This window comes from Aulostomus chinensis, chromosome 6 (genome assembly GCF_037954235.1).
Source record: "Aulostomus chinensis isolate RoL2024-O1b breed Wild chromosome 6, RoL_Achi_v1.0, whole genome shotgun sequence".
Classification (NCBI taxonomy): Eukaryota; Metazoa; Chordata; class Actinopteri; order Syngnathiformes; family Aulostomidae; genus Aulostomus; species Aulostomus chinensis.
In genome coordinates this window covers 13,098,259-13,121,011 of record NC_141325.1, presented here as the reverse complement: position 1 = coordinate 13,121,011, position 22,753 = coordinate 13,098,259, and the positions used below count along the sequence as shown (strand labels likewise).

The window sequence follows — 22,753 nt, the reverse complement described above, 5'->3', positions numbered from 1 at the left end:
AAACATGTCTTCAAAGCTATGTTAGAAAAAATAACATCCCCCCATCTATTATAAATAAGTTGAGACCTGTTACAAGCCACGCCTCCAGATGAGTTTAAGAAAGAAAAAGGCTTTCATTATTAGTTTAGCACCGAGAATTTCTTTTGAGTGATGAATTTTAATGGAGGACTGTTACGTGGCTTTGCTGAATGAAGCTGCAGGACACTTTCCCGATAGGCTTCTTGTGATATTATGTCATTATTTCAGTAATGATCCTCCAAATATTGGATGCAATATGGGAGGCAGCACATTCACATACGAACACATGCTGATGGATGACGGTGGGAGCAGCAAGTGACACACAGACAACAAAAGACTGAATCAACCGACCATTGTTTTATTGAAAATTAATGAAAAGATACACGAGCGAAATCAAATGTGATGTTTTAACATTTGACCTGTTTCTGTCCAGTTTTTTTCTTCCGTACATGAAGCTGGTTAGAGTAGAAGGCCCGAATAAGCTTCAAAACATCCCATATTGTCGACGCTATTTCAATATTTTAACAGGCAGTTGTCATCAGATCACATTCATCGTATATTTTTATTAGTATTATCAAGTCAGCACCGAGCTTGGTCTCATTTAGGCTTTATATTTGCTTACTTAAATGTATGACAATGAAGTACCAATATTAATAACAAAAAGAATGCTAAAATCCACACATTACGCAGTATTTTCTGTGTCCTGACCCCAGCTAAGACGTGAAAAAGAAAAGAAGAGAGAGTCTCCTGCACCGTGAAAGTCTACACAGAGGAACACAGGCTCGGATGAGGCAGGGGAACATGAGGATCCCTGGAAGCAGAGCGGCGAGAACTGAACTGCAGGCAACAACAAGGCAGAACTCCTTTCTGAGGTTGTTGTTTTTTTTTTTTTTCATGATGTATTTTCCGTGTGGACGGATGGGATGATGCAGGAGGGAGGAGACCGATGACATCCCCAATGTCTTGGTCCCACATCACTGTCAGTTTTAGGTGAGCACAGAGAAATGTGGAAAACGAATAACCCTAAGTGGATTAAACATCCGAGTTATCTTTAAAATATCAAATATGAGCGCACGACTTCATTCAATCAAATGAAGATAAACTCACCCACAACAACAACAACAACAACAACAACAAAAGTTTACCCAAAAGACAAGAAAAAAAACAGCAAAAGCAACGTCGACGTCCTGATCCAGCCGACGAACACTCTAAATACTTTCTGACTGATGGGCGTTGAAACCGTCCATGCATTTATAAAACGTAACCTAACACGCATATCAAAGTTACTACTAACCTAAAAAAAAATAGTTTTTTTTAAGTCGTCGATGAATTATTCACAAATATTAACAAATCTCGAACCCGAAATTGATATAAAACTCGTCTCGTTAATGTGCCAGTATTTCTTTTAAATAGTTATTATTATCATTATAATACATGTTCATTTTTGAAGCTGTGCTCGTTCGGAACGATGACGTAAAGTCAGAGAAACCTCCACTGAAATGGAGAAAAATAAGGCCTGTTTTCATCAATTTATTCCCGTTCAAACAAGCGGGGTTGCTTTTCCAATTATCATCTCATGTTTTGCTGCTTCTTTAAAATCGTCTGTGTTTAACGACCGTGACTGAGAATACTGCTTCCGGGCTGGGATATCAACAACAATCGCGGCCTGGTAGTTGATAAACGGGCAATCCGGGGGACAGATGTTGGATGAGCCTGAAGTCAGATTCATTATCCATTCGAACATTCACAGGATCGATAGGTTTACCTCTTCCTGGAACCTTTTTTTTTTCGTCTTACACAATTAAACATCAAGGCGGGATCATCACCCTCGACCGCAGCCCGGAGCAACTGACAAAACCTGCAGGAATGACAGTTTCCGTCTCACGTCCTTCCTTGTCGGGGCCTCCAGGAGCCACTTTAACACCAGTTTGTGCCGAAGATGAGTCAACAAAGACAAAAAAGCAAATCTTTTTTGGCTTCATCGCATTTAAGGAAAGAACAACTATGATTATAGATGAACTGAAACTGTTATTAAAATTCAAAAATCAAAGCTTTAAATCTAATAATATTGAATACAGCTGCATAGAATAACTACGATGTTCTACAGAATCTGGAATTACTAGATTGAATTCTGATTTTAGGCATTTGAGTAGATTATCACAGATAGATAAACAAGTATTTCATGTATTTTTTTCATTACAAACAAGTAAAAAAAAAGAAATTTAAAAGGAGAGACCCTCAACTGCCCCTAAACTGCGCCGCAGAGGCCTCAACACAGCAGACCTGAGGTCTCTGCTCAGCTGCAGTCAGTTCAGGCCTGCAAAGTTTCCTTTTCATATTTTGGAACTCACCTGAATTAAACACAAAAAAGTTAGTGTTCATGGTAACAACACGTTAGTTGCTTCTCTAGAATTTATTTGCCGCTCCGTTGAAGATGAAACCAATTCTGAAAGACAGGGGGGGGGGGGGGCAGAGGGAAAGGAAGTTGTAACAAATGCTTTATTCACGCCCTGAACTGTACAGGGATGTTGTCATCTCCTACCTCGTCCTCCGCCAGGGACAGACCCGCCGCCACACCACCCTCCACACAGCCCCCCGCAGCGCCGGGCTGCCCCAGATGTACAAAGCTGGGGTGACCAGCGCGTTCAGGCGCGCCATGATGGCGAACAGGTTGGTTGCTTCATTTCTAAACCTTAAACCAGTTCTGGTCAACTGCCTGACAATAATATTCACAAAAGATGGACACCACAGAGCCAGGAAGCATATCACCACAAACACAATAATGCGCAGCGACTCCTTTTTGTTGTCTCTCTCTGCGCTGGGAGCCTCTCTGGCCAGGTGACTCCTGGCTATGATGTATAATTTAATTGTCATCAACACTTTAATGAGCACTATAATCTGAAGAGTCATCACACCAAACGCGTTTATCTGAGCCGCCTTTGAGATGGGCACCATGTTCTGCACCGTGAGGATGGAATAGGTGTAAACCCAGCAAAAGGTGCTGATTCCGATGACGAACGACCGGGTGATGAAGCGGTTGTAGAAGAACGGATGGCACACGGCGAAGTAGCGGTCGAACTGAGCGAAGAGGAAAGTTAACACATTGACACCGAGAAATGAGGGTAAAATGTAGAAGGTCCCGTTTCTGGAGGGGTAGCCCTCTTGTACGTCGAAGAGGCCCAGGTAGTAGACCGAAAAGCCGGTTAGAGTGTCACTGATGCTGGTGTTCAGCATGAAGATAAACCGGTTCTGGACTCGCAGAGACCGAGTGCTGGCGATCCCGATCACCACCGAGCCAGCGACGAGCACGGCGCTGGTAGCGAACAGAATATGGAAGATGAAGATGAAGAAGTCCCCCAGAGCGTCGAAATCAACCGAGAGGGGGACGGTTGCGTTTAGGAGCATCCTGGTGCTCCAGCATCCACCGGAGCCTTTCATGTATTTATAGATGAATGTGACGGGGGGGGGGGGGGGGGGGGGTCGTTAAGAGTCCCCGGATAATCGAGTCAAAACAAGGTGATTTGTTTGTGCGTCCTGGTCTTTGTGGCGTGGATCTCAACACATCAAGTAGTTTAGCAACATGGGATGCACCCCCCCCCCCCCCACACACACACACACACCATTAAGAACCGTGATTAACACAAAGGCCAAACTGAGGAGGGAAAAGTTCCATTGAAATGTGGCGTCTTTTCAGCTTCAGCTTCAACTTGTCCCTGGATATTTATTGATTTGAGACAGTATTTTATATATATATATATATATATATATATATATATATATATATATATATATATATATATACACATACATATATATATATCTACTATCATATATATATATATATATCCTATTATATATATATATATATATGATAGGAGATATATATATATATATACACACATACATATATACACACATATATATGTATATATATATATATATATATATATATATATATATATATATATATATATATACAGTACATATATTTCTCTTATAAGCCCTAAAATGATGCAATGTCATAGGTCAGCATCTTTAGGAGTTTGTGTATTTTCCAATGATTATATTGGATTTTCTGCGATTTCTCACTTACATGTTGCATGTTTACTTTTACTTTTTATTAATACATTTACTTTATTATTTAATAGAATCTGAAGTCTAATTTTTTCATTTCTAGCTTGAACTTTCCCTGTCTGGGACTAATAAAGGAACACCTTATCTCATCTCATCTTATGTCATCTCATCTTAACTCTTCTTGGCTTATGTTACCGGTGCTCTTAATGCACCGCACTTCATATTCAGGTGGAGTTTGAAAGGCTTTTTTTTTAAATTAAATTATAATTTAAATATTTATAATCACAATATTCAATTCCCCCCCCCCTTTTTTTTTACTTCCCTAAACTTCCTTTCTCGAACTAGTGGTGAATTTAATTTCAGCCACTAGAGGGAGCAATAAACCCTTCTTACTGTATTACCTAAAACTTCCTTCTACGTTGGACAATAATCCAAAATTATAACCTGCCTAACAACTTATGTTTCAGTGTTTCACTTTTTTCTTAACCGGACACATTACAATCTGATTTCTCTGAATAACCATTCTTAAGCATCTGCAAGTTCTTATTTTTAAGGTTTAAAAATTTGATCAACACATAGATTGGATTTAAAAAGATAGATTATGACACCAACGTGATTTTTCCTGTCCTTAACTGAAATTGTTTCTTTAAGTGCCATCATCCATTAACACATAGAACAAGTCATTATGATTGCAGACTTGATGATAAAGCAGTGATATAGATCATAATTGACAGTCTTTTTTTTGCAGGGGACAGTAATATTACATTCACAGTTTAGAAATTACACAATTCTTAAACTATTCATACCTATGTGATCTATTCGCTAATAATCCTACTTTAGAAGGGTTGTAGGCAATTGTTACACAATCTTACATCTGCATAAAATTATTGAAAAACCATACTGACGTTTGTCTTTCCCGCAAAAGTCCAAACAAAAACAAACAGAGCCATTTTATTCGTTTTTCTGAGCGTTCCTGCAGCTGAGGTGCTCTCCCTCAAAAAAAAAAAAAAAAGAAGCATTCAAATAAGGAAAGAGAGAAGCTCGTTTCAGAAAATTTACCATTCTACTTTATCATCGATGTCATGGTGGATGGTGTTGGTGGTGGTGGTGGTGCTGCTGCACTGGAATGAACTTTTCTGACAGTGCCAATCTCAACTGAACAACATGATCTTTTGTTAAGCTTTTAACAGTGCACTTCTTAATAAAAAAAAAATAAAGGACATCTTTCTGAGGATGCTGGACCTCTAACCACCAGTTCCTGTGATTACAGGAAATAAGAGACTCCTTGTGTGTGGTGTGACTGCACTTTTTTATCAGCTGGAACTTCCTGTCTGCTGCTCTGGATTGTATCGATTTGTTGTGGGGATACATTTTGCTGACTGATATGGGATTTTTGGGGCTGATACTAAGATTAGTTATTAAAAAAAAACTGATATTGATGTACTAGCACTAGATTTTTTTTTCCCAGCGATCCTTCAAGTGTGTCACACACATCCCTCAAGCGTTATCATCAAAAATAGATGACAAATGTGTCAAGAGTCGTAGTGTCCATGTAAATATTGATATCTTAAGGTTTAAAGTCACACCAGAACACTGGAATTATCCATTTTATTGTGAATTAAGCAATGATAAGCAACCCCTGGCATATTTTTTTGAGATATCCACTGCACACAAGTTGTCATATCAGGCATCATATCTGCAGATATGGTTATATCTACCATGGGATAATATTGAGCAAAATCATTGGCCACACCAATGTGTTTGTCAGGGGAATTTGAAAATAGAGTCCAGACTTCAGCAGGGGTAATGAGTAATTGTAGGAACATTAAACTGACAGCGACCGATAAAGCACTTGGACGGTGATCCTGAGGCTCATCGTTTTTATTAGGAGCACTTAATTGCTGTCACTGGGAATTGAAGGCTTGTTTTTCCTGCCCACATAAACCGTTTTAGAGCGAAGCCCTCTCAGCTGTTGACCCTACAGCTGCGCTGCCCACCTCCAGTGTGAGCAATGAAGACCTGAAGGCTGCAGCTGTTTCTGCTCCTCCGCACGGATGAGTAACATCAGCCAGGGCCTGTCTGTTGTGCTTCCTCTTACACAACCCGGCAACGTCCTGCTGTTCCTCTTCAGCATTTTCCTGGCTGCGACCATCATTTTCCTCAACGTGTCTGTGTCTGTAGCCATAGTGCTCAACGCGGCTCTGCGCAGGGAGAACCGCTTCATGTACATGCTGAGCACATGCGTCAGTGACATCTGCACCGGCGTTTCTTATTATTATGTCGGTGTTCTGGATGTCAGAGACAGTTTTGACTCCCCAACAAGAACCTATTACATCGTCCCTACATTTTTAGGGTTGTCTTTTATGGCTATTCTTGCCGCGCAGGCGGACAGGTACCACGCTGTGATTTCACCGCTGAAATACTCCAGGCGTATGAGCCGTAACAGGACCTTACTGGTCATCTTCACCTACTGGCTCTATGCCTTCCTCATAGCTGCACTGCACAACCTGGTCACTGTTGGAGTCGCCAGTAAAATCACCAGCTTTGGTACTTTTGTTGGGAACGTACTGATTGTGATTATAATGATTGGGCTGAACATTCGACTGTTCATCATAGCCAGGTTCCAGATGAAGCGAGAGAAACCCTCCGCAGAGAGGGAGAGCAAGCGCTCGTCCATTTATCTCATACTGGTGGTGGCTGTGTTTTTCTTAGGGACGTGGCTTCCTATATTCTGTCATATTATAGCGTGTAATATTATCGGGTCCACGTGTTACACGTTTAAGAACGAAGGCACCGACCCTCTTCGCATTCTGCCCCGAGTTAATGCCGCTTTGACCCCCATTCTGTACATTCGGGGGTGCACGGCGCTCAGGGCGACGATGTTTAGCCGAGTGTGGAGACTCTGCTGTAGGAGGGGGTGAGAGTCGGAGCGCTGGTAACTTGTCACTGTTGCTGTGTCCTACATGGATATGATATCAGATTCTCTGAATAATGCTCCCAAATTAAGTTACGCTGTGATTTTTCTTTAAATGACTTAAATTTTTCGCCAAGATTCTTTATTCATAACTAACTTTTTTTGGGGGGGGTGTCCGTTTTAAAGTTACATAACCTTTAGATCGCGGTGTCTCGTCTGTTCGGTTGCTGCTCCACTTGGTTGGCACTCTTCGAACGCAACAAATAACTTTAACATCTGATCGGAGTCGTCGTGTTTGGAAAAATGCTGTCTTTGTTTCGTTATCTCTCGATTAAAAATAAAGACCGAAGAGGAACACACGAACAGACGATGCTTTGAGAGTAAGAAAACAAGTCGTGAAATTGACAGTGATCTACATTTTCCCTTCTCTCTTCTCTTCATAACAGCCTGCATCCTGGGCAGTTTGGGTCACGGAAACTCGTCGCGGCTTTATCTTAAAAAAAGAGGATGGATGTTAATGTTCTGAATGATGATGTTTAGTGATGAATGCAGCTCCTTGTCTCCCCTGATTCACTTAAGACGCTTAGAAATGAATTTTGTGTAAATGCTTCATCTGAGTTGCCTTGTTGTTGCATGTGTCAAATGAGTGGATTTTTTTTTTAAAGAAAATAATAAAAATAACGGTGCTGTCCAAACTCCAGTCTTGTTTTATGATTTCTGACGAGTAGGTTGTATTTTCATTAAATCTAAAACGCAGGTGTGCGCATTTTTCTTGTTTTGCGGTGTTTTTGTTTTTATCATACAGGGAGAACTGATAAGCGGTGCGTCTGTACAGTGACGATGCCAATGTACCGAGCTCCTTCACCGCAGTGGATGCAGTTTCCGCGGCAACCACTGAGTGTCAGACGAGTACTTTGGCACGCCGCCATTTCTTGGCTCTCCGTATGAACCTCAAGCGTGAGCAGAATGCGCTTGATAGTCTTATGATAACTGCAATGATCTGAATGGCAAAACGCTTCACGCTCGTAATTATCAGCTGCAGGAGGCATCATTAGAGGAATTTCTTTATAGGTGCAGGACGCTGGTGAAAACCATCACAAGTGTTTAGTTGGCTTTTTTAGTCTGCAGGCTGGTCAGGGCCCTCTGTGCTAAGAGGAGGAGCCAAAAGACAACCACACTTCCGCACATCTGGTGCCCAGTTTTTTAACTGCAACACCATCTCTCTCTCTCTCTCTCTCTCTCTCTCTCTCTCTCTCTCTCTCTCTCTCTCTCTCTCTCTCTCTCTCTATCCTGATAGTCTTGACTCATCTGGCTAAGACGGAACATTTGTAGTCACCAGAAACTCCTTCACCAAAAAAAAAAATCCTTCAAAGAGTGAAATGACAGGCAGATATCCCACTTACAAATTAAATGGATGGAATCATTTTAGTGTTTGCGATGTTGATAATTTAATTCAATGCCTGTTGAACGTGTTTTCTGCCTTTAAAAAAAATGCAGATAAAACACAAAAGATTTCCTACGCCCGAATTTCTCTTTTAACCACTTTACGATGCATGTTGATCACATCGTCAATCGAATCAAAATCAACTTTTTTATTCACCACACTGTAATGATGACTTTTGCTCTAATCTCTCCTAAACATGCGTCTGAGATCCACACATGACACTAAACACTACGTCAAGTCGGATCTTTCCTGCAGCGTCGACCCGCATTCAGCAGTTTGGCCCATGGCTGAGCTGCGAAAGAGAAGAAGGCCTGAACAACATTTTCTGTTTAGCACCCCCCCCCCCTCTCTCTCTCTTTCTCTCTTTCTCTCTCTCTGCCATCTTGCAGGTAACGTTGCCAGGGGGTCTCGGGCTGAGAAAGTGGCCAAACCCTCCCACAGTGGGATGTTTCCTCTGCTGCACTCTGGGCTGGTTCCTATTCAAATGTGGGTCAGGGGTGAGGAAGCCTAACGTCATAAGCTTGCAACATGGCGTCCCGAAGGCTGTGAGATGAGCAAGAGGATGGTAAAGAACGCTTGAGAACGATCCTACCGATGTAATAAGGTATTTAAACGAAATTCTTTCTCTTTCAGATGGATTATCAATGCTTAGGGGGCTGCTGTAATGTGCGCTTTCCTCGGATCGTTTCTCTCGCCGTAGCTGCAAGGATCGCAAGGGTTTTCGGCGTTACGGTGGTGTTTTTTCCACGGCGTGCCAACAAAAAGGGGGCTCCGGTGGTGCCTATTCTGGCTCTACCAGCCTGCATGGCAAGCTTAGAAATGTAACTTTAATTGCGTGAAATGAACGCGACTCCTGCTCGATACCGCGACACGAATTGTTTGCAAATGTGGTGGCGTTTATTTTGGCATCGTGGGGTTGCAAACGATGCCCCTCAGGACGAGTGTGTACCAGATAATCACCAGCAGGCTGGCAAAGCACATTAAGCGACACAGCAACCACAAAAGGCTCGGCACAGAAATGTAGAAATGGATTCTCCCCTTCTCTCCTCTCTCGTTCCTTTATTCTGCATGCTGAATGAATTGTTTGCTGAAATTCAGCTTGATCATCTACACACACACAAAATCATTTAAAATCAGTTGTTGCCTTACACCCATAATATGTACCACGTTAAATTGCGCTTAGTCTTCTGGACGAAACAAACCCAGGTTCTTCGGGTTTCACTTACATCGCTTTTTTGTGCGCAGTTATTCGACATTAAGAAGGGTTTCAATTTCAGTCATTACCTCGAATGTGACCTGCATTGTTCGGGATCAGGTTAATTCACCTTGATCTTAGGTAGGGCTCATTAATATGATTGATCAGGATCGTCTCTAAAATGTGCCCAGTTTCACGTTGATGCTGCTACTTTCTGATTGTAACCGTTCCTCTTGTGAGATGAGAGCAATCGATGCAGGGGGGTGGTGGTGTGTGTGTGTGTGTGTGTGTGGGGGGGGGGGGGGTATGTCTTTACAGCCCATAGGTGGGCTGCTGCTGCTATGGATCGACCATCTTTGTGATCGGCTACAGTGTGGTTGTAACGTTACATTGGGACCCCAGTGGATCTGCGTTTCATTCCATTAGTTTTTGCCTCTGTAATTTCACGCCCTGAAACAAAACGGCGAGTCTCAAGCGTTGGTTTGATATTGAGCTCTTAATTGGAAAGCTAAACGTAAAACTTGGCTGCCAATAAAACAATTCAGACCTGCAGCTCAGGTGGAAAGGCAGCTTGGCTTCTTCAGGTGATTAGTGTTGTTAAAGTACCAAGGGGCATGGAGATAATAAGGCACAGGAATGTCAGTAATGTGGGTTCCCTTGACTGTCTGCTGTTTGTAGTTCTGTAATTCAAACAGTTCCAGTGTGTCTCAGTCGAGTGTAATGCTTAGTTTTTAATCAATAAATACAACACCGCACACATTGCATCCTACTTTTCTGTTGTATTTTAAGGGTAGTGGACTACTTTTTACATGTTAAAACCCTTGTGGCTTAATTAACTATCAAAGGATTTGAACTTTTTAATTTTGATCAACTGTGTCCCACTGTTTGTCAGTTGTGTTTTACCAGGGGATGCCAGAGATCCTCACTTGTTCTCTTTGTAAAAATGCTTCTTATGAAGTCCCTTCGCTGTGAGTTTTTCCTCTCACAACGCGTGAAGAATTGGCTTTGCTTTGTCATGTCATAATAAGGTGTTGTTTTATTCTGTGCATGGAATTTTTATGCAAGTTTTAAGTACTTTATGCAGGGTATTGTTAGGAAAAAACACATTTTCTAATCTTACTTTATTTCAGAAAACCTTATACAGAGTTACAACAATTTGTTTAGTTGATCAAAAGTTGTTTTTTTTTTATAAAAGTAATCAATCATTATTGTCTTTTTTGAACATCTGCTGCTTTTTTGTTATCTGGGACTGAAAATGAAGAGCTGTGAACCGTTGGATAGACACAATAGCAGTTTAAAAACCTGGCTTTGGGAAACAGCCATGAGCTTTTTATATATATATATATATATATATATATATATATATATATATACACATACACACATACACATATTTTCCCGACATTTTGTTGACTGGATGATTCATTGATTAATGAGGGGAAGTAAAACTCAGATGAATTCATGATGTAAATAATCATTAGCCGCAACCCTGCACTCGTAACTTTTAAGGATTCCACGGTGTTCTAACCTGTAATATGGAAGATTATAGGTCTATATATTTTGTTGAGGCTCTGTACTCCAGTGTAGAAACTCTTAAGACAAACCAGTCTGATGGTGTTATTCAACAAGAGACATTCAAGGCATGACAAAGTAATGAAACACATTTTACACGTATACATAATCTAGTCGGGCGAGGCCTGGGAGGCTGGGAGTGGGCTTTTCCTTGTCTTGCCTAAAGCGTTTGATTATGCTGCATCTGTGACAGCAAACCCAAGTGTTTTGTGTACTTAATCCCATTATTTTCAAGAAAGTGTCTCTTTAAAAAAAAAACAAAAAAAACAACACCCATCATTTCTGCATACCTAAAGGTGCCTGCGGGAGTGAGGCCACCGTGTTGCATTTGAACTCTCTTCTCCTCTTCAGATGGTAGATTAAATGTGACACTGAAACCGTTGTGTAGCAACCCGGCATTTCTGCCAAAACAGCCCAGAAATGAGAGGGTGAGGTGTAGGACACCGGACTTCTTTTTGGTGTCGAAGACGTTTCACCTCTTATTCAAGGGGCTTCTTCAGTTCAGTTGCCTAACTAGACTACCATGACCTGGATGACTGACAACCTTCACTGACAAATAAATAAGAGGGAGATTTTCCTTTTTTCTCTTTTTATTTTTCAAAACCAAACAAGTACAATAAGTCTTTTTTTTTGTGTGCAAAACCCTAACATCAGGATGTTACATCTTCAGGTAGCGATAGCATAGGTGTTGAATAAGTTCATTTAGAATTGACCAAGACAAGTCAACTGATCAGCATGGCTAGTTTGATCACTGTAAACTGCGAAATGAGGCCTGGAGGTTAACTTGATGCCTGTGTGTGTGCGTGCGTGCGTGCGCGGGCCTCATGATCAGTTAGTTAGTTTTGCCTCACCCTGCTTGTTCCTTCTCAACACACACACACATACAGACAACCCAATGTATAGTGGCTGTGGCTTACAGTGGCGTGTGTAGGCAGTGCAATGCATTAAGAAGGTTACTTAGTCTATATGTTCTGCTGACATGTTGGTCAAGGACTTATAGGTTGTGCTAGGCCCTTGTATCATCTGTTTGTTTTGCGCTGCCTGTTGGAGGGCAGTTTGGTTTGTTGGGTGGCTAAAGCACCTCAGGGTAGGGTTGTTGTTGTTCTTTAAGAAGAAGAAGAAGAAGAAACACAGTCTGTGGAATGTTGTGCTGATAGCCAGAAGGTTATGCGGTGTTCAAAAGCAGGAGGAGGAAGAGGAGGAGGAGGGGTGGCAGCAGCTCTGTAAAACCTTGGACCATACAGGATCTGTCTTTACCCAACATGCCCTATGTCCTTAGCTAAAGCATTAGGCACCAGGTCATGTGGGTCTGAAGCTTTTTTAGTAGAGAGAGAGAGAGGGAGGGGGGGTTATCTCATCAACAAAGTTCATTCTTTCAAGAACAGAGGTCACTTTATCCTACCAATCATATGTTCAGTGAGGTGGTTGATTGCTTCACTTTTGGTTCGTGTGTGCAAAGAAATGCCCCACAGAGTGTGTGTGTGTGTGTGTGTGTGTGTGTGTGTGTGTGTATAGGTGCCAGTTGATCAATTGCTAGTGAAGTCCCATTGTCCAGGTTAGTCTTTATTTAATTTCTCCTGGGGGCACTTTGGATGCAGCAACTGAACAACACGCCAACACAATACACAGACACAGACAAGTGCAGAAGCGGACATTCATAAATAAGCCCATGGCAGAGAGCGAGAGAGGGAACAAACTCTCCAGTTCTTCTTTGCTTTTTCTGGAAAAAAGCCAAACTAGGATTTGGCTGTAATAGATAAGTCCTGAACAAGTCCCCTATAGAATTTTTAATTTACTTATTTTTACTGGCAAAGAGCGACATAGAACGGATTCAGATACCGTTTATTTTAATAGAGAACATCAACACCATTGCAAAGTTTCGTTTGAGCTCATTTAATGTAATTTTCATCTAAAAAATTCAATTATAGTGATGCTGTTTGTCAAGGAGTTAGATGGAGTTAAGATTTGACAAACTGCTGCAGTACTGAAATTTATTTATTTTTGATGATATAAAACACTGTCAAAACAGGCAGGATTGTATAATTCACTCATACGATAAGAGGGATTCATATATCCATGTTTCTTGGCTGTCAGTTTCAAAAAAGAAACTTGACTCATAGCCAGATTCAAGAAAAATTATGTGTTTGGTGCCGTCTTTTAAAGTATTTGATGACTCCCTGCAAATTCCTGATTTCAGAAAAACTTCCATCATCCTTTTTTCCTGATCTGCCTGTTTTTTTTTTCAGTTGTATTTGATGAAAGACAATGTTGAACTAAATGAAATGTAAGTTTGATAGAAAGTTGTACATAAGGGAGGCCGTTGCTGACTGCATTCGGCGCTCTGATGACGAGTGTGAAACGGGGACATGTTGGGGAGTGTGTGTGCTATTTTTGCCCGCATAAGAGATTAAAGTGTTATGTACCTGTTTGTCCCTCTAGATGTGCCATTTAATGTCACTCAAATATGGCATGCAAGCTGCTAAACAAAGGAGGTTTTTTTTGTGTAAATGGAGCCTCATACAACTTTTAGTTTATTACATTTAGATTGTGGGGTTTTTTGTTTTTTGTTTTGGTTCATCCATGATCCACAGGTTGGATGATGGACGTACAGTATGTAAGATCTTCCGTGTGCTAGTGTGAGAGAGAAATCTAGTCTTTTCTTCCTTTGCTGCACAACGCTGGCACATCTGGGGTACACAGCAACCATTGGCCCCCTCCTGTGATGAAATGGACGGGTCTCTTTTCATTCCACTGCACCCTGGGTAGGAGTTGTTTGTCTGCAACACGGCTGAACTGCCTGACACAAAATGAGTCTTAATTGGAACGGCTCTACCCACACTGCAGTAGAGATACTGTAATTCTTCTATCTCCCACTTTGGCTTTGCAGTACTGGAGTCATTCACCTGCTCACAAGCATTTATATCTCAACAATTCTGGAGATATTAAAACCACAGTGAAAAGACACATCAGCTTCTTTTTTCTTTTTTTACCCCTTGTCTTTTTTTTTCTCTTTACAGCAGGATATCTCTCCTGCAGCTTTTTCTGGAGAGATTATGACCAGAATTAGATCAGTGTTCAGAGGTATTCAACCATTTGCCGTGGCGAGTTGAGCAGGCAGGTTTTTTATTTCAAGCAAAGACCACAGCAGGTGATTTCACCTATTATTATTTCACCCTCTGTAATCTTGTTGGAACAAAACAAAAAAAAACAAAACCCTGCATATTCTGCCTTTTGTGGCACTGCAGTGCTATTCTAGTTATGTCACTATATCTTAGATCGGTGCAATTCAGTCTTTGGGTTTAACTATAATCCAAAATAATTTCTCCTAAGAAAGCGTTTCTCTCATTCGGTCTTCATGATCGTAGCCTGATTTCGTAGCACAAGTGACAAGGTTTCCTTTTAATGAGGTAAAGGATTATGGAAACTTGGTTAGCAGATTTAGATTTCAGCTGGAGACTTCTTTGCCATGTATATGAGCAGGGGGGGGGGGGTGTGCATGGACTTCAGACTGGGAAACTGTCACTGTCAGAGCAGCATTATTTCAGGATGAGAGGAAACATGCGCTCAAACCTTATTAGAGACCAAACTCTGAATAAAAACCCTCTCCAAGGAATGAGCCTACCAGGTTTTCATAGTTCCTTTAACTGTTTGCGAATTTGCCCCTTTTCATCTGTTCTGTAGGAACTGGTAACATGGTTGAAGATTCCGGTGTAGTAGATACTTTCTCGGTACAGTTGGAACTTAGAAGTGATGGAAGTGTTCATTGATTGGTTGAAGAGAAGCCGATGCAGCACTGATAACCGCCATTTGTAAAAAAGCAGTGTAATTGGCGGCAGCAGCAGAATTGTGACAAGAAAATGGCCCGCGCTCACTTTCGTCCAGCTTATGGCACTTGACTGCTTGCCTAATGGTGTTGGGAATGCTAATTTTCTTACTGGTTCTCATTGTAGCTCCCCCCTTGGCTGGTTCATGCTTTTAAAAACAAAAAATGCATTACACACACTTTTATTTCTTACTTGACCCTGATATCCGATTTATTTATGAGTCAATTGATTCGCAGTTCACCTTAAAACTACAATTCTGATAAAATCAATAGAGAGGCTTATGTGGTTTTTCCTTCCCTCTGATGCCGCTGATATTACACAGGTGTCGAGAAACATATCGTGGGCGAGTTGAAAGCCCCCCCCAAAAAAGCACAGCTGTTCTATTGAATCTCCTCATTCTTTTGTGCACCGTCCTTTTCACTCAGGAGAGAACTGAAACTCAGATAATTACAGTACCCATGAGTCCTGCATGGATCAGCCTTACCCATGCAGCCCAGAGTCAACCATGTTGAAATGGCTCAGAGGTGGTTGCTCAGTGTTTGTATTTCAAACTGGCTTTGTACCATCCCCCTAACCCTTCCCCCACTCCCTCTGCCCACCAGCACACTCTGGGTGTGTGTGTTCTGTGTGCATGTGTTTAAGTGCACTGTCTCTGTAGGTGTGTGTGTGTGTGTGTATGCAGTGAGGCCTTCTGCTTGTGTACAATGATAGCCTCTTTTTTCCATTTGTCTCAAAACAGTCCTCCCCTGCGTCTGTCTCTGTTGCCAGTCTTTACCTGCATAAAGTCATTAGTGTTTTGTTTTGGTTTTTTAAAAAAGAGCTGAAGTGAAAGATAACCTGGCACTAAAGTCTTTTTTTTTTTTTAATCCCACCATCTTGTTTCTATGAATGTTAGCAGACGACCTTTCACGGTAGTAGGGTGTGTTTTGTTATTGCGCCACAGGACTTTGCTTCACCTCTGCCCTCTCTCCTGGCGCTCGATCCTCTGTTCTGATTAGTGCCACAGCCCACTGCTCTCTGTCACCTTCACTGTATGAGCGCTGACTGACTGAAAAGTTTTCTGGTTCTCTGTTTAATCTATAAACTCACTGGGAAAAGAGATCTAACCACAGGCAGCTGTAAATGAAGTCAAACCAGATCATCCAGATCTCTGGTGTAACCAGTTTGATTCTGAGCAGACTGACATTAATTCACTGCTGGGGGGCACTTTTGAAGCTCGCTAGTTTTTCAGTCTCAAATCAACACATGGATCCTGATCATGTCTATCAAGTTTGTTTAAACATCCTTTCTCCGATCATGTGTGCAACAGTAGACTGCCGAAAGAAATAGAGGTTGAGGCTATATGCAGCAGGAGGGTGCTTTTTTGTTGTTTTTGAAATGAGTTTGCCTCCGCTATCATAAGCCACAGTCTGTTTTTGAAAAGGTTAACACTGCAGGCAAGGTAAACTGATCCTGTGCCTGTGCTGTAAGGGCAACATCCACCCTGGTCTCTCCAGTCAAAGCCTCAGAGCTGGCTTTAGTTGGTATGTGGAGCCATATTTGGTCAGAGCATGTCTTGTTTCTCGAGAGCCCGTAATTCATTATGACCCTCCTGACCAGCTATCTTGCCATCTCCCTGCCAGGTCCAACCAAATTCTGCTGAGGACTTAAAAATGCAGGCATGAACCCTGCAGGAAATCCACCTCGCCAGGTCTGTAACATAATCCATGTGAGGTGTCCATCAGTACATCTTTACAGTCTGTGCTATAGTTGGGTAATTTTCTAATGCATCCCAGACTTTATGCTACAACTGTAATTGGAGAGCTGCCTTTTACATCACATCAGTGACCATGTTTCTAGACGCGGCGCTTCCAGATGGAGCTGTGATGATGGTCTATATGTCCCCTGTGCTATTAAGCCTGTTTTCTTGGGCATGGCCATTGGAAGTGGAGCTAGGCCTACACGTGTCCCACCCTAGCTGCATATAGATCAGCCGTAATCCATTAGCAGCTCCCTGGAATCCAGCCGGCACAGCACAGCACCGGAGGGGCCAGGGGGAGAGGGTAGCCATGTGGGTGATGGGGGAGGAGAGGGAGAGAACGAGGGATGAGAAGAGGAGGGGGGTGGGGAAGGCCTCTTTTTTCCTCCTGAGCTGGCTCCTCTACTATGAGCCTTGCCCCCTTTTATGTCAGTTTGCTGGAAAAGCCTCCTGAATCCCCCCATAAAGCCTGCAGAGGTGTGTGTGTATGTTAAGCGAGACTTGACTGATATATGGCTTCCTGGCTGGCATCATAGTAGAGGCCTTTCTTTCTCTTGTGGCCCTCTTCTGGGTTACTGCCTGCAGGGTTGAGTCCCGTTCACCCCTGTAGCACGTTCTACGATTAACTACAGATCTGGGTTATGTGTTCCAGAATGGCTCATTATGATTCACGTCGGGGAGTGTGAACTCTTCCTGGGATGTGACTGCATGCCTTTTGAGAGACTGGGATAGGTTAGAAGGATAGAAAGACAGAAAAGAGGAGAGGAGCAGAGGAAAGACGGGGGAGGGGATGAAGACCATGAGTAGAAGTGTCAAAGCAGAGGAGGCAAGCCCAGGCCTGGACCTGGAGTATAATGATCCACCCCAGCTGATCAGTATCAGCCAGCCTGACTTTTCTAAAAGAGCCTACACTGCTACCTCAGCCAGCCATCTCTGGGTGATGTTTTTGCTGCAGTGTGGTTTACTTAGAGCTCACAAACCCTCCCTGTATGTTTTGTGTGAAGAATTTAGCTGCAGGGTCAAGATACCCTCATTTAAGAAGGGCTGTGAAGAGCGACGTATTCTGATCATTCATCTAAACTTCATCTGAATAGACTGTTTAAGAAATCTGATGAAATTAAGCTAAATATATACTTCAATAAGATAGCGATTTACTATTCCTCGAGGGGGAAGTTTATGTCTTAATGCTCCTTTCAGCAATAGTCCTGACTGGAGAAATAGACATAAAGACCAACTAAACCAAATATAGGATTAAAGTAAATGTATTTATCTTGTGCTCATTTCCTTTATGCAGTTGCTCTTGACAAGAACCATTTATGAACAGGAAAACTGGATATTCCGGCTCTCTATGTGTCTCCCATATCAAGCATTGTGACAGTGAATTTCTGTTCAGCTGTACTTTGCATTGGTTTTGAAGTTGCTCATATTTGCATGTATGGAAAGCTTGAGTTAAGCATTTCTTTGCATTAGGGCATAATCTCCTGTAGCACATATATTCTGCTCTGAGTGGTATTAACGACGGATCCATGTTCCCAGCATGCCCCATGTTTTTAAAACATGTTCAAGATGAGTCAGCATCCATGGGATGGCCCTTGTTGCTTAAAGCTGCTTTTCTTCCACATGACACTGACTTGACTCTTGGGTACATACTTTTGGTTTCACGTGGTGTTTTCATGGAAGCTTTCAGTTTTGGCTCATCGTGCTCAGAAACCTATTATTATTTATATTAATTTCTGCTCAATGAGAAACCAAAAGGGCCGAGCAGGTACTGTACAGCGGGGAAACTGCTCAAAATACACCACTACTGATACCATCAGACATTAGCTTTGTAAAGGCGTGTTTTCATTGTTTCTTTGACAAATGCGTGTTTCCAGTCTCAGATCAGAAGTAGAGCACTGCAGTGGGTGTGTGTTTGTGTGTGTGTGCATGGTTGTTTGTGTGTGACAGACCATCAGGTTAACAGTGAATGACAATCTGTCCTAATTCTATAAATGAGGGCCTCTCTGGAGGATCAGGTGGTACTGTCCTTGTCTTTGAGCCACACCCTCCATCCCCCCCCCCTCTTGCCCTAGCTCCTGTGTAGTTTTACCTGCTCAGGTGTCACCTAATCCCTCCACCCCCCCAGCCCTGCTGTGCCACCGACCCCCACCCCCAGACAATAGGGCAGGGCTGACATTACCATGACCTAATGGAGATCAGAGTGAACTAAGTTTCCAGGGAAGGCATCACACTGAAACTGGAGTTAACTCTGTAGAGATGTGTGAGAGAAGCTGAGAGGGAGGCATCTTTAGAAAAATAGTTACTTTACCTTTCTCAGTCTCCACCCCTTTGGCTTTTGTGCCTGGAACAGTGATAATGTGTACAATCAGAACTTGATCCATGTAAAGGGGCAATTAGTTTTAAAGATGAAGACGAGAGGGAGAGAAGAGCTCTTGTTTTGAAGCTGCCATGTAATTATGTGGCATGCTGTGCTTCCATTTGACTGATTTCCCCATTAGAGCAAAAAGCTCTGATTGATATGCTCACAACAGGAGCCACAACACATAAAGTTTGAATGTTGGGTTGTAAGCAGCAGCAGCAGTAGCATTTTACTTTGTGTAAATTGAGATACATTTCTGAGAAGTGAAACCAACTGAAGTAATTCGCACTGCTGTCGGTGATGTCGTTGCAAGCTTTGTACTGCCTCCGTACTTAATATATTCAAAGCCAATACAACTAACTGAATCAGTTAGTCTTCAGAGAAGAAAAACTGATTTTTTTTTTTTAAACCCACAAGCTGATCTGTTGCTTCACTTGCCAATATCACAACATTTTTAAAGATTTTGGCACTGACCCGATACTGAAAAAGTAACTAGTATTAAACAAAATTAATTTCTGAACACAGATATCATTAGCCTGAATCCAAGACTTGGTAAAACTAACCGCATTTCTTTCTTTGTTATCCCAGATTCTGGTGGTGTTCGTGTAGGAAGAGAGAGCGCGAGCGAGAGAGAAAGAGAGTGAGAGAGAGAGAAGGAAGGAAAGAAGGAAGGAAGGTGGAAATGGAACTGCCAAATCATGCCAAACAACTGCTGCTGCAACTCAACCAGCAGAGAGCCAAGGGCTTCCTGTGTGATGTTATCATTGTGGTGGAGAATGCGCTCTTCCGTGCCCACAAGAACATCCTGGCGGCGAGCAGCATCTACTTCAAATCGTTAGTCCTCCATGATAACCTCATTAACCTTGACACAGAGATGGTTAACCCCTCTGTATTCAGGCAAGTTCTGGACTTTATTTACACTGGGAAGCTTCTGTCCACATCAGACCAGAGCAGTGAGCAGAATTTCAGTGCCCTCTTGACCGCAGCCAGCTACCTCCAGCTCCATGACCTTGCTGCTCTTTGCAGAAAGAAGCTCAAACGCAGTGGTGGGAAACCCCTGCCAGGTAAACCCTCCACTCCAGGTCCCCTTAGCCGCTTACGCCTCAACAACCAGCGCCTTTCCTCTTCTACCCCTGCTGGTCCCAACAACCACTATCCTCCCACTCCTTCAGATGCCGACCAGCCACAACCAGATGAAGGCCTTCGGGACAAGCTCTCGGATGATGAGATGTTTGTTGGCAGCTCTGGCAAGAATGGTAATGGGGGGAATGGCAGCAGTAACGGTAACCTCAGCAGTGGAGGAAGTGCTGGCGAGCCAGATCTTGGGCTAGATCTGACCAAGAAGAGCCCTCCCTCTGCAGGCACAGCCACTGATGCCCTCAGCCCACATAGTAACTCCCAAGAATCCCCTCAATCTGCCTCAGTATCCACAACCAACAGTGCCTCACTGGATGACTCCTCAACCACCCTACCTGGTGCAGATATTTGCAGCTCAGAACCAAATGAGCTCAATTCCTCTAAAGCAGATGAAGCCCAGCCTGATGGACCCCCACCCCAGAAGAAATCCCGACAGGGTGCGCGAAAGAATGAATGGCCGAAGAGAGAGGCATCGGGTTTGAAGGGTTCTGAAGATCATGAGCGACCCTTGGTAAATGGGGTGATTGTGGGTCCTAAAGATGGCCGCTCCTCTGGTGGGGTTGGAGGGGGAAGTGGGAGCAGCTTTGCTTCTGACCAGTCCTTTCAGTGTAAAGAAGAGGAAGAGGGAGGAGAGAATGGTCAGGACCACAGTGATGAGAGTGGTCAAAGCGATGGAGAGAGTGCAGGAGGTGGAGGAGGGACAGGAGGGGGACATCAGAGCGCCAACTACGTGTACCGCCAGGAAGGTTTTGAACCAGCATTTGGAGACAACCTCTATGTGTGCATTCCCTGTGGTAAGGGCTTTCCTAGTTCTGAGCAGCTCAATGCTCATGTGGAGACACACACTGAGGATGAGCTGTACATCAAAGAGGAAGGAGGAACCTTTGTGAAAGAGGAAGATGAGGAGGAGGCAGAGGACTTGTCTACCCCTGTTGGTCCCTCCAACTTCGGCTCGGAAACACGTCCCTTCAAGTGTACAGTCTGCGCTAAGAGCTACAAAGACCCAGCGACACTGAGACAACATGAAAAGAGCCACTGGCTTACCAGGCCCTTCCCCTGCAACATCTGTGGCAAAATGTTCACCCAGAGGGGTACCATGACGCGCCACATGCGCAGCCACCTTGGCCTCAAGCCATTTGCATGTGAAGAGTGTGGCATGCGCTTCACTCGCCAGTACCGTCTGACGGAGCACATGCGTGTCCACTCTGGGGAGAAGCCGTATGAATGCCAGCTATGTGGGGGGAAGTTCACCCAACAGCGCAACCTCATCAGTCACCTGAGAATGCATACCTCACCCCCTTAGAAATGCATCAAGCCAAAGAACTCTGGGAATAGAATGAAAAGAAACATTGCTCTACTTTTTTCCATCTGAAAAGCAAAGAAATGCACATGTACACATTCACATGCAGAAAGTTCTACATATTAATTCCAGTTTACAGCGCCCTGGTTCAGTGATCGATGTAGCCACAGTGGGCTCTTACTGACGGGGGGATCTTGTTGATGCAAGGATCGTGTCATCATTTATATCAAGTGACATCTGCTCGCCTCTCAGGAGTTCTAGAGGGACAATTTACTCCTCTGTCTCTCTCCAAAGTCACAAAGCCATGGTGGAGTGGCATGACTTCTGGTCTGCATTGCATAGTTGTTAAATGTGAATGTGGGTACTGATGTAATGTCAAGCCCCCTCACCTCATAACCCCTCAGCAGCCTTCCTCTCCTCTACCTTGAGCTTTTCAGATTGCTCTGCGAATGGATAACCCAAGAGTCCCCCTCTGTACTCCAGTGCTATTTTGACCAAAAACCCATGAAAACAATACTGGCAATAATTCAACAAAAGAGTATTTTTACTCTACAGCTTTATATACTTTATGTAAGTGTTGGGCATCTGTATGTAAGATGAGGGGTAACTGGGTTTGGGACCATCTCCCTGCTTTAACTGAAAGTACTGAAAGAAGGTTTTAGGTGGGATTGACGTTGAATCAAGTTTTAATTTTATGGAAGACAAATACTCAATCTTCTCTCCACAGCTGTTCACAGTAATAGAGAGGATGCTCACTGTTTTGTTTTTTTGTTTTTTTTTTCCTGCTTGTGCTCCCAGGAATTATTCCTGATTGGAAAGCGAAACCCCCTTGAGGTACTTGTTTTACTTAAAGAACTTGTAATGTTTCAGTGAATGTTTTAAACTGGAAGGTCTTGGGATTTTTCTTGTGGAGGGGAGGGATTTGGGTTGAAGGGGGTGTGTGTGGGGGGGGGGGGGGACTAGTTTTAAAAGGGGTGTTTTTAGACTGAACATTACGTTCAGTGGGTACGTTTTTATTTTTTGTCTGTATAGCTTTCCTCCCCTAAAGAAAAAAGAAAAGTCTATTTATATGGGCTTGTGACCTCGCTACCTCTGATTACTCTTACAAACTCTATGTTGATTAGTTGAAAGTTCCTATGTAATTAATTGTAAAAAGTGTGTAGATTATGGTAACTTTT

The 22,753-nt window shown here is 42.9% G+C and overlaps 2 protein-coding genes across 2 annotated transcripts; one reads left to right on the top strand and one right to left on the bottom strand.

The window, feature by feature from the left end:
* Positions 1 to 2,556: 2,556 nt before the first annotated feature.
* Positions 2,557 to 3,423, bottom strand: LOC147260159 (uncharacterized). The gene has a single exon (XM_086205365.1). The coding sequence runs from the start codon at positions 3,421 to 3,423 to the stop codon at positions 2,557 to 2,559; it is 867 nt and encodes a 288-aa protein (XP_086061491.1).
* Positions 3,424 to 6,867: 3,444 nt separating this feature from the next.
* Positions 6,868 to 22,506, top strand: hic2 (hypermethylated in cancer 2). The gene is made up of 3 exons (XM_086206603.1): positions 6,868 to 7,386; positions 8,304 to 9,054; positions 19,727 to 22,506. The coding sequence occupies exon 3, from the start codon at positions 19,821 to 19,823 to the stop codon at positions 21,576 to 21,578; it is 1,758 nt and encodes a 585-aa protein (XP_086062729.1). The 5' UTR covers positions 6,868 to 7,386; positions 8,304 to 9,054; positions 19,727 to 19,820; the 3' UTR covers positions 21,579 to 22,506.
* The last annotated feature ends 247 nt before the right edge of the window (positions 22,507 to 22,753 follow it).

Excerpts from the sequence above, each read along its gene's own strand:
- hic2 (XM_086206603.1), top strand. The coding sequence starts at position 19,821 with ATGGAACTGCCAAATCATGCCAAACAACTGCTGCTGCAACTCAACCAG.
- LOC147260159 (XM_086205365.1), bottom strand. The coding sequence starts at position 3,423 with ATGCTCCTAAACGCAACCGTCCCCCTCTCGGTTGATTTCGACGCTCTG.